The sequence below is a fragment of the Leptosomus discolor genome, chromosome 14 (genome assembly GCF_034619465.1).
Source record: "Leptosomus discolor isolate bLepDis1 chromosome 14, bLepDis1.hap2, whole genome shotgun sequence".
In the NCBI taxonomy this organism is placed as follows: domain Eukaryota; kingdom Metazoa; phylum Chordata; class Aves; order Leptosomiformes; family Leptosomidae; genus Leptosomus; species Leptosomus discolor.
In genome coordinates this window covers 6,655,684-6,671,338 of record NC_141404.1, presented here as the reverse complement: position 1 = coordinate 6,671,338, position 15,655 = coordinate 6,655,684, and the positions used below count along the sequence as shown (strand labels likewise).

General features: G+C 39.3%; 1 protein-coding gene across 1 annotated transcript in view; it reads right to left on the bottom strand.

Moving 5' to 3' along the window:
* CHLSN (cholesin) overlaps positions 1-14,235 on the bottom strand; it is a 133,526-nt gene extending 119,291 nt beyond the window's left edge. Inside the window, exons 1-2 of the mRNA XM_086473133.1 lie at positions 14,213-14,235; positions 12,678-12,823 (exon numbers count right to left, since the gene is read on the bottom strand). Of these exons, the coding sequence (XP_086329259.1) occupies positions 12,678-12,797 (120 nt within the window). The 5' untranslated portion in view covers positions 12,798-12,823; positions 14,213-14,235. The remainder of the gene's footprint in view (positions 1-12,677; positions 12,824-14,212) is intronic.
* Positions 14,236-15,655: the final 1,420 nt, after the last annotated feature.

The window sequence follows — 15,655 nt, the reverse complement described above, 5'->3', positions numbered from 1 at the left end:
GAAGAAAACAGTGAAAACAATAATTCCACTCATATTTCTCACGAAATATTTAGTTTCCTACTGGAAGCTTTGGCCACAAAAGACTTGACCTATAAACAGAAAGGCCACAAGACGATAGCTGAATTTGAAATAGCTAGCTAGATATTCCTGCAACTGAAACAGGAACTGCAGGGTGGAGTTTGCCGCAGCTACTGATTACTTGCAAGTGACTGCTAATCATAGTCTAAGGAAAAATGTCATTTAGCCACATCTTCCCTGTAGAAGAGCAAATATCTTCTCTAAAGAAAGATGCAAGCATTGCCATGCCTTCTCTGCATAGAACGGGTTGCTAAACAACACTGAGCAAGAAATCGCACACCATTGTGCTACATCACACATAGCCCGTTTTCATCATTATTTTCACTTTTAGAATTAGCCACAATTACTGATACCCTATTGACTGCCAATGTACACTAATCATACCTTGAAAGACTGGAAGGAATGGATAATTCTCTTGGCAATGCAATTCTGCGAAGACAAACACATCTTCTGAGGTTACAGCTATATTAGGTTTGTGCAATCTCGACACTTGCCATGAATAAATAACTTACTTGGGGTTACAGGAATACACAGTCCCAATTGTAGTTGCCACTTATTTTGTTTTTATAGGAGTAAATTCCTTTACCCCTGCTCCTCCCTTCCAACGGAGGAATCTAGTTTTTGATCAAGGCTATGGTGGAAGCCCTTTCATCACCACAGTAGATAACAAAATCAAGAAAGCATCTTTGCTCAGAAGCTTATAAGAACAGACAGTAATAGCAAATGCCTGTTCATGCATACCATGAAATAGTTTGTTTCTACATGACCGTATTCAGTAATGTCCTGATATCATAGTGAAATCTGGGAAAGATCTGATTACTATAATATGAGGAAAACAATATTTACTCAGCCTGAAACGACCTATTGCATGTTTAAAAACAAATTACAAACCTAAACTACCTGATGAGTTTCTTATTGTTGATATTTTGGTACAGGCTTATGAAGCATGCCTGGAATGACTAAATTCAAACATACTACTCACCTTAAAGAAAAAGTACTCTCCCAGGTGAAAAAATGGCATACTTCTTCCCAAAACTTTTTTTTTTTAAAGAGTAACCACGCACAAAGTAGTATTTACAGAAATGCCATGAAACTTTCATGTATTTATATATACAATGTGCTTGCAGCAGCCCATTATCTTGCAATAACTCATTACCATGGCTTACCTATGAACCAAAAAGACCTGTGCTCTATGTAGTTTTCTTTAATTTTAAAGAACATGCTCATGAGCAAACAAAACCTTTTCTGGAGTATAGGAGGAAGGGGAAATAAGAGTAAGAATTTTTATACAACTTCTTCACTTTTCTCTGTTCTCTCAGAAATTGTTTAATTTAAGGAAAGGATTCCATATGCCTTTAAAATGGTGGGCTGATGACAACTATGAGATTTAAAAACCTGTTTATCACAGATGCTTACAATCTTTGCTATAATACTCTATATCAGGTCTCCAGACAAGAAAAGTCTAGTACCAGGGGAAGCACACAGGAAAAAAAAGGAAAAAAAAAAAATCAAAGAATCCCTGAAAGTGTTAACTGCTTTTGAAAATAATACCTTAACACAAAAATGTCTTGAATGCACAGAGTATTATTGACTACCTAGAAACAAAATAAATCCAAACAGCACAAACTAACAGCAGTCTGAACCTGACGCAACTAAAAGCAAGTCTTCCCTCTTGTGCAAAAAGATATGAGAAAAATGGTTATCTGAGACCATTTTAACATGTTAAAGAGATGCTGTAACTTTGCATCCTTTTAATAATTTTAGGAGATACACTAAATGCCGACTCTGCAGGCGTAACACATCCACATCTAGAAAAAGCAAAGTCAGTCAGACTAAAGATAAAGCTTGGTTAATTTATGAAAAGCATTACATGACATGAGGGCATGTGACAGGGAATTTGAATCAATGAGTCAGGCGATCCCAGATTCTGTGCAAGACTTTGACATAATACAGGCAAGATGCAAGAAAAGTCTCCCCCCCCCCCTTCCCCTTTAGATTCCATAGAAAAAAAATCACAACACTAGCATTCACAATAGTCAATCCACCAATTCTGAAAGACAACATACACTACAAATTATTTAAAAAGCAAAAATAAGAGTTCTTAAAACACGGTTTTCTTCAATATTGTTTCTATCAAACGAAAAAGATACAAGTTCATCTTATATTCCCCCAGTGCAATCTGACATTTATATTAATTGAAAATGGCTTATCTGCCATAGAAAATCCATTCTACTAAACTTGCAAATAGGCAAGCTTTAAAAAAAAAAAATTGAGCACAAAGTTTCAACAAGAAAATGCTTTTAGAATTTCAGACCAAGTATCTGTGTTTTAAACCAAATTCACTGGCTGTACAGTGCAGGCTCTGATCTTTTTCCAGCCATCAAGTTATGTTAGAAGCTAACTGAATTTTTTTTCCCCATGTAAGGATTTTGCTGTATTCTCTCAGCTGTTTATTAAGATTGCAAAAAAGGGAAAAAAGGTTGTCTGGATAATTTTAAATGGCTTGGATTGTCACATAAAAATATGTTAAAAAGTGGTTTGCCATAAGTAAAAGCATGTCAAGTTCAACCCTCATTATCATTTAATTCCACTTGAACTTGTTTCTGCATAAGGAGGAAAAACAAGTGAGTGTATGAAGAAGGCAGGTTTGAATTTTAATAGCTATTCATGAAAGAGAACCAATGAATTAATTTCATTTTGATTGAAAACAAAAGATAAGTGTTTGATTTTAATTTAAGGGACAGTATCCTTTCCTTCCACTACAAAAGTCTCACCTTACCCATTCAGACAATCAGACAAATATTTAAAACGTTCAGCACAGAAGAGTATAGGACCAAATTAATTCAAATCGACTGAACTATATCTTTACGCTTACATTACCAATTACATCTACAGCAGCCCATCGATACACAGTTAGACCTAGCCATTCCTCATTGAGAGTGTTTACATTAAGAAATTACTATTATTACATCATGTTTAATAAATACATTACCAATAAACAATTTCCACCTTGGAATTCCACTTTATCTATTTTATGTTAAATCCACAACAACAGATTACAGGGAACAAGTCATTTTTAAGACACGCACACAGACCACCTTTTCAGTATGCCCTTAAGCTCTGCTGCCAGGGAGGTACATTGTGGCACGTGCCCTGCGCTGTTTCAAAGGGAGACGCACTGGATTTGAAAACCTGAACACCCTCCATTCACATTCATCATTTAGGTGTCTTGTCTTCAACAGTATTGTCCAAACTATTTATTCCATGTTGACATACAATACACCAAACTTTCAGCCCTTGGCTTTTGCCTTCATTTTAGACTTCCCTTCCATCATACAGCAGCATGACACAGCCAGGAGCTACGAATAAACAGTCACATACTGAGCCAGACACCCAAGATGACAACAACAGAACAACGCCTTCTCAGGACTTCAGACAGTGCAGGATCAGCTCATTACTTTCAACTCAGTCTCTTAGATGCTACTTCAGTTATTTTACACATGCCCAGTGAATTCCATGATAAGATTTAAAGATGATTGCCTGAGTCTTACAAAGTAACCTGTGTGTTCAGAATGGCTTTTCAAGTTGCTTGACCCCAGTGACAAAACCATATTCAAGTTTCCAATCTATTTTCTCCAATTGTTCAAAGTCTGCTACAGTTATACACAGAAGTAGAGTTCTAAATTAACAAACTACTAACCTGTTCGTTACCAAAAAGTAAAACCTAACTTTTTAAATATATCTACTCCAAATAAATATTTAATGCAGCAGGGTAAGCCTTTCCAAAGCAGCGATTTTGCTTACAAGTCCCAACTCACTTAACCTGCAAGCAAAGTGACTGAAAAAGCTTAAAACCTTTTCAAACTACATGGAATGTGTTTTCTGGATAGACTAGAAAAACTTTGAAAAAAGAGACAGAGTAGAGAAACAGGAAAATTATTGGAATATTGTTAAATTATCCCTCGGAATTGGAGATAAGGCTATTTTTACAGAAAGAGCTCAGTGCTAGAATTGCCTAATAGTGGCGAAGATAGATTTGTTTTCTGCCTCAGCAGCAGAAACATTTCCTTTCCTGGGCATTCTCTCAATAGAAACAGTAATATAATGGCAAATAAGATTTTCTTCCTTTCATTCTCTCTCTCTCCATTCAGAACTACAGAAGAGAAATAGCCTTTACCTGACTATAGAAACCTTTTAACTCTTGTGTTCCAGTACTTAGTTATGAGTGAAGTGCATAGAGCAAATTGAGAGAGAAACCAAGGGAAGGGCTCACTTAAACTGGGTGATGATATTCCAAACACCCATCTGATGGTTGAGTAGCAAGACAGGAAGAAGACGCAGCTAGACAGTGACACCTATGAGAACTTAATTATAAACTTGCTTGGCTTTCAAATTCAGAAGTAATTCTTCCAACTTTATGTAATTAAAAGCTCAATACGCTGAGAACAGTGAAAAATGTGACGTTATTTTCTTATTCTAATGTAAAGATGCTTGATGGTGCATGACGCTATGAAGCGTCGCGCGATCGGAAGCGCAAATGTGCTGGCAGAGGTGCCGACATCAGATCACACAGAACATAGCTGCATGCTCAGCCCGTAACAAGGGGTCCATGAGGAACCACAGAAAACTGTCCCTGTCCCCTGCTAGGTTGGTGCTCTTCACACTCACTGAGTGAGATCTTTTGGGTCTTGGCCAGAAGATGTTATTACAAGACCTGTAGGATCAGGATAGTTGGACAGACGCTCCTGTTCTAAGCCCAAACTAGACCATGACTTAATCTAGACAAATCTTTGTAAAGAAGATACATGTTTAAATGAAGCATGGTAAACTTTTACCATGAAAACAAACAAACAAAACACCGCAAGTTTACTAAAAATGCCTTTAGAAAATCCTGGAGCTACAGATTTGGACATAAGAACAGCCATGAAAGATGGGACTTCCATAATAAAAGAGGAAAAATTGTCTATTCCAAAGGTAACGAGAAAAAAAAAAGAATGAGCCAACAAGGTACATGAAGGCTCCAAGGTCTGCTCTGAACCCACAAAAAGGCCACAATTGATTTCAATGAGCTTTGTATTACAGTTCAACGTAACAGTTCTGTAACCACCCAGTTATTTTACAAGCGGGTGAATAGGAATGACTGACACTTAGGGTTCAGTACATAACATAAAGGTAGCACAGAACAACAGTTATTAAAAGTAGGTATTTTCCCTGCATGCTTAAGATTTTCTATTCTCTTTTATATAACCTCTCCTGTCCTTTTTAAGTGATGCAGTTCTAAGTCTTCAGTACATTCTCTGAACAGTTTCGACACGTTTCAAACTAAGATGGTAGGAGCAGAGCTTTGTCTTCCCTTGTGTATATATGCCGTTTGCAAAAGCCTGGTTTACAGATGCAAATTAGTAAGATAATGCTGAGAAATCTAATAAAATATTGGTTGATGATCTTCTGTGATGTCCTACAGAACTCTTGTGGGATTCAATTAGAAACAGGTAAATGCTTTCAAAGACAGTCTGATTCTTTAAGCAAAGAGGTTCCCCTGTCAAATACCTTCATGCTTGCATCCTCGTTATTTCAGGCAGCTTCTAAAAGTCAAAAGATTAATTTTCTGTTCTAATTACCTATTGGATGTAACAGACAATCACTTTCCAAGTATTTATTAATCTGTGTGGTTTTGATCTAATACCCAAAAGCCATTTTATCTACGCTGTAATTTATTAACTAACATACATAAATATACACTAATCTTTCATGCAGTTGACAACGTTGCATCTAAACACAAAAGGTATTTTGTAAGAGGAAACTTCTGATTAAATAATTCTAGTTCCTCATTCATACTGTGGAAGCAGTCATCATTGCCCTTTTATCTGCTCCAAAATGTTTGGGTTTGTTGTTTGGTTGGTTTTTTGATTTTCTTGTGTAGTTTTTTTTGTTAGGTTGGTTGGTTGTTTTTTTAATCAACACACAATACAATAATTTGTATTTTATAAAAAATCCTTATACCAGATTCCCACATTGTTTAAAAAAAGCAGTAGCATTCTGTCAAGGACAGGGAAAATTGCTGGGGTTTAGAATAAACATATTTTAAATATCCAAATCTGTGCCATTTTAGTTTTTTAACAAATTAACATTAACAAAATAATACCAAGAGCAATAAAGAGGAAGTAACAAATCCAGAAGAATCAGGCTTCTATTAACATGTTACACTCTTCTAACTTCCAAGTTTCAAGCCCTGTCGAGAACAATTGCCTTTGGATGCCCATTTCTCTGCTCTCTATCCTGTATCAGAACGTAGCAAGTGTTTATCTTCTCAAGCTTACAACTTAATTTCTTGCCAAGTGGAATGCATTTTGTGAATTCAAACCTGTAATGGGAATTTTTTTTTTAACTGAAGTTACACATATTTTGAGATTTTTGTGCCAAATTTTCTATATTCAGCAATTTGGCCCTTTTCCAGCAGTTTTCGTTTATGATGCTTCTGTCTATGATGAGTTAGAAGTCATTATCACAATCATAATTGCCAAAGGGCAGAAAACAGTGTTCTCAGTGGTCTGGAGCTGGGCAACACGTAGTCAAGCAGATCTAGCCTCTGCTCTTTACTTCAACAACTGCTTGAGGACCGTTACTCACAAATTCAGCCCACAAGTGGGAATCCTGTGCTGAGTTTCAATTTTGTGAAGATATTTGCAGCTAAGTCATGAAAACAAGGATTTATACTGGAAACATAACAAGAACTGTCAAGGAAGGTCTCACCACTAAGTAAAGAAGGAGCTGAGAGTCAAGTACGTGCTCCAAGAGGAGAAGGAAGAATTTCCTCTCTTAACAGCAAAGAAGGGACGGTTGTGTTCCACCACAAAACTCCCCATCACTTCAACACCCTGGCGACATTAATAAAATACCCCAGCTAATATATTAACAAAAGTAAGGAATTAACTTTGAATGCGTACAGATTAAGGCAAATACGCGGAATTAGCATGAAACTCTTGCTGGTTAATATGTAATGAAGAACACACAATTCCTTTAAACAGAAGTAAGAAAGACACCACATATTGTTTATACCAAACACAGTTGGGGACCTGAGCCTTTCGCCTGGGAAAACCATCTTCAAAGTAGCAACTGTTTTCCCAGCTGTGAATACTCTTTCCTGGGAATCTATTCCTACCATTACAAAAATAATTTTCAAAGGAATGTAAAATTATTCAGCCTAATCTATGCATGTCCATATTTCAGACACTATTTTGTACCTTCTTAGACATGTCTGTTTACGAAAGCGCTACTATTCTCTATAAACACTATATGGTGTCACAATCAAATTTACCTCTTTCAAAAAATAAATAAATGTATGGTTAATTTAATAAAATATTTTAAAGCAACTATCAATATTCTGATGAAGAAGTGGTAGCAGGAAACAAATGTTTCCATTCCATAAGCAGCTGCCATCAAACTTTGGGGTTTTTTTATTTTCTTTTCCCTAATTTGAGAAATATTGCATAGGTGACACGAAAGCAGACAAACCAAGATAAGATGCAGTAAGTCATAAATGCCAAATGGGCTTATAGCTTCATAATTTTTTTTTTAACTGTCAGAAGGCCATTGTACGGCGAGGCAATAAGTGGCCAATGGGCCACCAAACTTGTCTCTTTGTGCAAGTAAAACAAAATGCAAGTAAAACAAGAATAATCATTCAACTGAAAGGTAGCTCCCTCAAAAAACAGACATAGGCCCAACATTTCAATTACAGACTACCAAAACCAGCAGACTAACAACAATGCACCAATATTCATACTGACACTTAACTTTGCCATTTTGAGAAATAGCTATCACCCCCTCTTTATCACCAGAAAACTGCCGACTGCTGATGTATCCTCACGTCAAGGTGTTGGGGGAGACAGAGGGATGGGGGAGAAGATGAAAGGTTACGTCATCTTCTTTTCATAACGTGGACACAACTCTATTTGCACGTTAGAAATACTTTAAAAATGATCAAAAAGAACAGTACAAGACAAGATTCTTCTTTTAGAAGGTTATGCTAAATAAAATGAATTAAATTTTTTTTTCCTTTTTTTAATATTTAAGATTGTTTTTCTACATATTTCTTAAACAATAACAACCCTGGATAACACTAATGCATACAACAGAGGACTAAACTAGTAAAGCAAAACTAAACAAATACAGGAAGAGTTGATAGTGGAATTGCAATGCAAGCAGTTTCCAAAATGTATTTTTAACATATATAAGGTACAGCTAATATTGGGAGCCTGATAATCAGAAGAAAATCCTGTAATGTCACATTAAGTTGTAACTTCATGGCATTTTTTTAGGATGGGAGAATATAAATCAAGTTATTTTGATGGTTACAAGATAAGCTTCCCATTAATTAAAAAAAATAAATTAATGGAACAATAAAGGATTACTGAGTTTGTTCGCAAATCATCCACAACTCATTATTTCAACAACAGGCTTTGGTATGAATTAGTGGGTTGTCAGATAAATAAATACTTTCCGATGATAGCTTTACAGTATCTGCTTGATAGGTTTTGTAGCATGAATGTCTGGTTTGCATTCATTAAACATTCAAATTACTACCCTGGTTACCTGATTACAAGCAGCATTAGAGATCATACCAAAGTAGCGTTCCCAGCTATTCCACTAAGCTCATGCCAAAACACTTATCTCCAGAGCTTAAACATAATTTTATGGGGTTTTCCACCACTACAAGGAAATAATGATTTTAAATAATCATTTTTTTGTGGTTTCCTTTGCTGTAGCACTAGCTTAATACGTCCTTATTGGTCTTCATGATAACCTCCTAAAAGCTGAATAGAAAAACCCTTTCCCTACTAATTTTGCCATTTTCCATTTAGTAAACAGATCTTACTGTTTGGGCACCTGCACACTAGCCCTCTGATTAAAGAAACACCATGAGCTACTTGTTTATTTGCCATTGTTTGTACTATCTGTATGGAATCTCAAAAATTAAATTCCTTTCCCACTGATTTTGCCTTTATCTGGGGAAAACATTGATTCCTCCAACCATTTGCAATGCTGAGGATAACAAGGAGCACACAAAGCAACACCCACTGACTGTATGAGCATGAACCCTTCAACCATGAACAACAGGATTTGATTTATAAAGATCAACTGCCTCTTAATCACTGTAATTTTCCTTAAAGTTACAATGTTTACTAGACTAAATTGGGAAGGAATAGGAAATTAATATTGTTTTCTAAAGATTATGAATTTTGAGTCTTGCCTAATAGATGTTCAACTCTGGAAGAATGTCTTACTGTTCTGTAGAAACCCTGCAGCTCTGAAAACAGCACTGGAGAAACAAGATCTATCCTTAAATTACAAGGTTAAAAGATCCTTCAATACGGTAAGGTCATTCTGGGTAGAACTCAATAGCTTTCATAAACAAAGCAACCACAACATGTTGCTCACTACCTACAGTGTTGTTGAGTGTCAGATAAGCTTCGTGGCTGAAATTTTAAAGGGTGAAGAAACCCATAAAAAGAAGCAAGACACAGGTAATTGCAAACAAGCACTTCTAATACTTCTGTTATTTCAAGATGACAAGTTAACAACATTGTAAACATTTGTTTTCAGAGAACTGAAACAAAATTAATTTGTCTGAGACAAGGTCCATCAGGAAATTTTTATTTAAGAGGCCCAGTATTTAACTTTAGACCACCAGTCTAGGTGGCACATTTTAAATCTCTTTTCTTTATCCCTATGTTAGGTGGCAATTTAAAAGAATAAACTTGAACTATCAGAAGGTTTAGCATTCAAGTATGTCAGCAAACTACAAAATCCTTAAAAAACAAGCAAAATTAATGTCCAGGCATTTAAAAAAATAAACAAACCTGTGATTAAAATTTGGGGGTTATTGTCAAGTAGCTAAATAACACAGTAACATTATGAAAATCTGTCAGAAAAGCACAAGACTGAATTAAGCTTAAAAACTTGTACTGCTCAGCTCCACTAGAGATGTGTCATTTAGAGCTGTGTGGTTCTAAGATCATTCATGAAAACATTTATATTGGTCTTGAATTGCTTATTGCTATTTAATGTAAACAGAACAAATTGAGTAGATGAAAATCAATAAAACATCAAGATTGCTCTGAAAGGTCAAGTTGTTTCAAGGAAAAATGCTTTAGTCTTAGGCTGGTAAGAATTTTTGAAACAAATTTCACAAAGGAATGATCAATGTACACTAAATCCAGTCACTTAAGACACATTTCAACTTGCCTGCTTGCAGCTCTGTAACGAAATCAATTAGATATTTACATTTTCCACTTTGGAGGCTAAAATTGCTGTACTAGAATAGAAAAGGGTAATTCACAGGGAAGTAAAGTGACTTAATGAAGCAGTGAAACCTCTCTCCCACCAGAAGCAATGTGTTGATAGCCATCTTTTGACTTCTTTCCATCACATATGAAATGCCTTAGGAGAAACTGGAGTCTACTCATCCTTACTTTAAGGATGTCAAATAAAACCCCAAAGTTCTTTAATTCAGTTACTGCATTAAAAGTCAATCACAGCTCATCAGAATGCAGTCGCCATGATTTAGGCATTTCTGTAGATATCAAGGTTCCAGATTATTTTGAAGTAACAGAAATAAACTTAAAGAAAGTAAGGCCACAGAATAAACACTCTCAGCAGTTGCCTTAATTTTTGTTCCAAATTTCTTCTTTGGAACCATCCAGACTAACTGAGCACATCACTGCAGCCTCAGAGTTCCTCCTGATCTTCCTGTACGCACAAAGCAATTGTACCTTGGTTTTTACTACATTTTCCATGCTGACAAGGTTTGATGACCAAAAGCATTCTAAAGCATAACTGCCGTTCTGACTTAACTGAGTATTTCACACGAAGCTGGGAGTACACATGCTGAATAACAATCATAAACAGCTCGTTTTCATTAATCATTTCTGAAGTAGAATTGCTTAAGATCTGCCTAACGCTTTTCCATTCTCAACAGTCATTTCAAACAAAAAAATGCGGTCTACTAACTTATGCTTTCCTACTGTCAACAGGTATAGTTTAGAAAGCGGATGCCAAACAATGGCTTGTCATAGACTTTATACGGTATTCCCTAAAACTAACACTATATACATGTTTAAGCCACTCACTGACACCACCTTCTAGAATTCTATGACTCTTGTGCCTAGTGGTGTTCCCTAACAGTATTAAGGATTCTTCTTTCCATTTAATATTTGCTCTTTCTTGTACAGCCCTACAGTCTGCATGGCCAACAACAGCTAATTTGGCGGTTCTAAGAACTCATCACCTGACATCAGATGGTCCAAAAAGGCCCCGCCTGCTAGGAGTTCAAAGCTTACCTCAGATTTTTTCCACTTTTACATGAAATCATACAGATTGTCACAGGTGATACCATTTTTATTTTGGACATTTTAATTTCACACTGGTTTATCCTGGAAAGTTATTTTCACTCAAATTGAATTAAGAGTACCAGGAATCTAAAGTCCATAATACACACCCTACGAAGGAAAGGAAAACCATTCCCTCTTATTAAGCTATAAAGATCAGATTTTCTGGTTTTGCTTTGATATAGACAAAGACACAATCTTTCCCTACTCTGCTTAGGAACATTTCTGCTGAGTTCAAAACTGCAAGAATTTACAGACCTCTGAATAGCTACTGCCAATAGCTTGGCTTTTTTTATATTATGCTTCACAAACTAAAGGTAATAACTAGCGACACTTACACATGCAAAAATTCTCAAAAAATATTCTTGCCAATGAGCTTAAATAAAGTCCAATAACAAAATAAGTAGTACTACTTTTTAGTTATATGATCTCCATTAAGCTACACATCTCACGATAAATGAAGTAACAAGCAGCTTTCACATCTATTTTATGTTCGGCCAGGAAACGTAAGAGAGTTTTTAAGACCATGGCTTATCACCTTGAGAATTCCTGAGGAAAAAACCTTTGCCTTTCCTTCTCCACTTCTCGACAGTATCAAACCACTTTGTATTTTTTTGATCCACGTTCTACAGTAACCACTCAGGACAGCAGAATTGAATCACTCCGTTTATGTACCATTTCCATCACAAAAAACTTAGAGCTCTAAGTTTCCACTTAAATAACATCTCAATACTGCTAATTTCATTCTCATGAAATTAATTCATAAAATGTTCAGTAATACAAAGAGACGGCTGACACCTTCTGGCCACTTGACATTCTGTCCAAAAATCAAGAGGATTTCAAGAAAACATCTTTCATGTTTTTCCAGCTACTGAGGATCACATGAAGACTTAAGCTATGCCTGTGTTGCCATATGACAGTTGCTTAAAGCCATTTGGTTCACCTTTCACCCACATTCTCTCACCCGTTCTCCACCCTTCACAGAAGCATCCAAACCACACAGAGATCATGTACTATGACTGCTACAATCGTATCCAGATTTTGCTCAATTTATCTTCTCCTTTTAACTTTCACTCTAGGTATATCGCACCCAAGGAATCACTGCAACTAAATCAAATAGCACATTCAGATTCAGTACTGAATCTCTAAAACCATCACATCACAGGTAACAATATATCCACACAAAAAGTCAAAACTGGGAGAACTTACCTGCAGGTTTTGTTTCTTTTTCTTTGGTTCAGTTCCTGATTCCAGCTCTCCCTTTTGGGCCACACGTTGCTTTAGCTTTTTTCGTTTTTCTACCTTCTTTTCTTTTTTTTCCACATTCATTTTTGGCTTTCTAAAGTAGAACTATTCTGTAACAGAAACCACCAAACTGCAATTAGAACCTTTTTTTATATTAAGCATCAGTCTCCTATACAGAGTCATATCAAAATTACACTGGTACAAGAACTATTTGTGACTACTTCACTATGAAATGTATGTCTGCACTGAATTTTGGTCCATTTTGGAGAATTTTCATCATGTTTCCTTTAGGAATACGTTATATTTCAGCTACTGTAAAACCAGAATGTCACTCTCCTGTAGAAAATTCAACACCTATTGTTTTCTTAGGCCCCATTGGGGAAAATGCTTCATTGACCCTCCTGGCAGCAACCCCTTACCACTGATGCTGCACTTTCTGCAGGTTGCAACGCACCACATTGAGCTGTTTGATCAATTGCCTACCTCAGACAACACCGATCAGAGCCCTCTCTTCTCAAAATACATAAATGTGACTGCTAGTCATCTCACTGAAATACATACATGTGCATACACACAATACCCACAAGCAAAAAGGAAGCCTATCTGATTACTAAACAAACAGTTTTAAACCACCAGTTCTGTTTAAACTGCAAGATTTCCTGTTTTCATACAGATTAATGTGTAAAAAAACATGCTTAAAGAATTATTTCTCATAAGTTTTATCTTTCACTTTACACTGACATAACAGCAAAGGAGTTGCAGAAAACCTGCATCAGAAACCAGGTCTAGTTTTAACTGCATGTTATTTCAGTGAGAGAAAATCGGATTTAAGAGGCTTTCAACAGCTGCCCCAACCCAGTCACTTTGTGTAACAGCACAAACGCAACAGTTGCCTCAATCACAAATATTTACCTTGAAACACACTCTGAACGATACCCCAACCCGAACCCAGCTCGGCAGGCACCCGGGCAGCCGAACCCGCAGAGCCGAGGAGCAGAAACCCCCGGCTGCCTGACGGAGCAAGAGGGACCCAGGCCCCCGACGCCTCGGGAGGCCCCTCCTCGCTGGCTTCCCCACACAAGACCCCTGGGTTTGCGTTTCCTTTTATTGAGGAGCCAGTTCAGGCTTCGTGAATAGGAAGTTCTTAAGTTTGACTAACGCTTTCCCAAGAGCAGCCACCAGAGCGCCTTGCACAGGAACAACAAGGTTACGCTGCCGGCTCCGGCACTGCCCACCGGCTCCTGGCAGCGCACGGCGGGCACCGCGCTCCCACCCTCCGCGGGGGTCGGGACGCTGCACCAGGGAGGGAAGAACCCACCCCCCAGGCACCACCACCGCCGCGCCACCGGCCGGCCGCCCCGGCCCCCTCCCCTGAGCGGGCCCGGGGGGGCAGGAAGACCCCCAGTGCCCCCGGAGCTGCCGCCGCGCCTCAGGGCGGCCCCGCGGGGTAAGTGGGCACAGAGCACGCGGGCCCCCCCTCACCCCCACCCCGCACGCACCTCTCGGACCCGCCTCCTCTGCACATTTAACTGATCCCCACGCTTGGCGCCGCAGCCCGCCCCCTGACTCTCACTGGCTACAAGGAGAGAATGGAGGCGTCTGGTTGGCTCTCGGCACGTCAATCCTCTGGGTGGCCAATAAGAAGCCACCCTCGGACTCGAAACGCCCACCTGGAACACGCGTGCTGAGGAGCGCCCGGCCGGCTTTTGGAGGCGCGCTTGACGTCACCTTTCTGCGCCGAGATCTGCCACGCAAGACGTCCCCGCCTCCCGTGTAGGGGCGGGGCTACAGAATTTGCCCCACCCCCGTTGCCTAGGTGATCCCCGCCAGGCTCGGGACCCCCCAGGTTCTGACATGAATCCTTCCGCGCCCCGACAGGGATCCCCCGGTTCTGACAGCGATCCTTCCGCGCCCTGACACGTTGTCCTTCCGCACCCCGATAGGGATCCCGAGGTTCTGACAGGGATCCATCTGTACCCTGACAGGCACCACCCCAGGTTCTGACAGGAGCCCCCGAGGCCCTGGAGCACCCACCGCTGCCCTGGAGGTGAAGTACACTCGGCAGCAGGCCAGCCCCGGTGCTCCCCACACAAGCCTGGTCACTGCTGGCCACAGCAGGTCGCCTCGTGGGCGCCATGCCAGCCGCTAACGTGGCTCTCTGGAGAACAGGGGCGATTCCCTGTCGCCAGCAGATCCCAAAGGCTGGGCCTCTGGGGCAGTGTTACCCGCCGGCCTGATGGGGCCTGAGGGGCTGCCCTGGGAAGAGGCACATGCTGCTGTTTGAGAGGACAGGAAAACATCTCATCGGACAAGGTTTCCAGGGAACAAATTGGTTTCCATGTTTTCATTTTCTATAAATACCATGTGCACAAACATTTCCATTTCCCCTTGGTAATTGACAGGCAAGAATATTTACCACAAACACACATATAGACAGTATTTTTTTCATGACAACCTAAAACAGGGGGTTTGTTTCTATTTGCTTTGATCCCGGTAGCAGCCAAGGCGCTGGCTGTGGTAGCAGACGCTGGTGGCAATGACTCCAGTGCCATTACATGCAACGATGGGCAGAGGTAAACCTTCACACCTCTGCTTCCTTTTCCTGTCAAACCAGGGTCACACCTCCAGCCGCTCCTTACCTTCCACCTCCTTCCCACTCCATAGGGTGCGCCCCCACCCATTGCTGCTGGGCTGGGCAGAGCCTCTCAAGCTCTGGTCAATCTCATCACACCATGGCCAGCACCTGCTGTGGCTCTCCACTGGAAACTCCTTCCCAGACAACCATGTTTGGGAATGCAGGGCCAGTTAAATACTATTTAGGGAGATTATAAAAGTCCTAGTACTGTAGCAACACGCTAAGGCTGAGTTATGGCGTTAAAGCACGCAAGATAATCAGTAGGTGGTGGTATCTAAAATTAGAGTTGTAATTTAAGCTGCTTTTC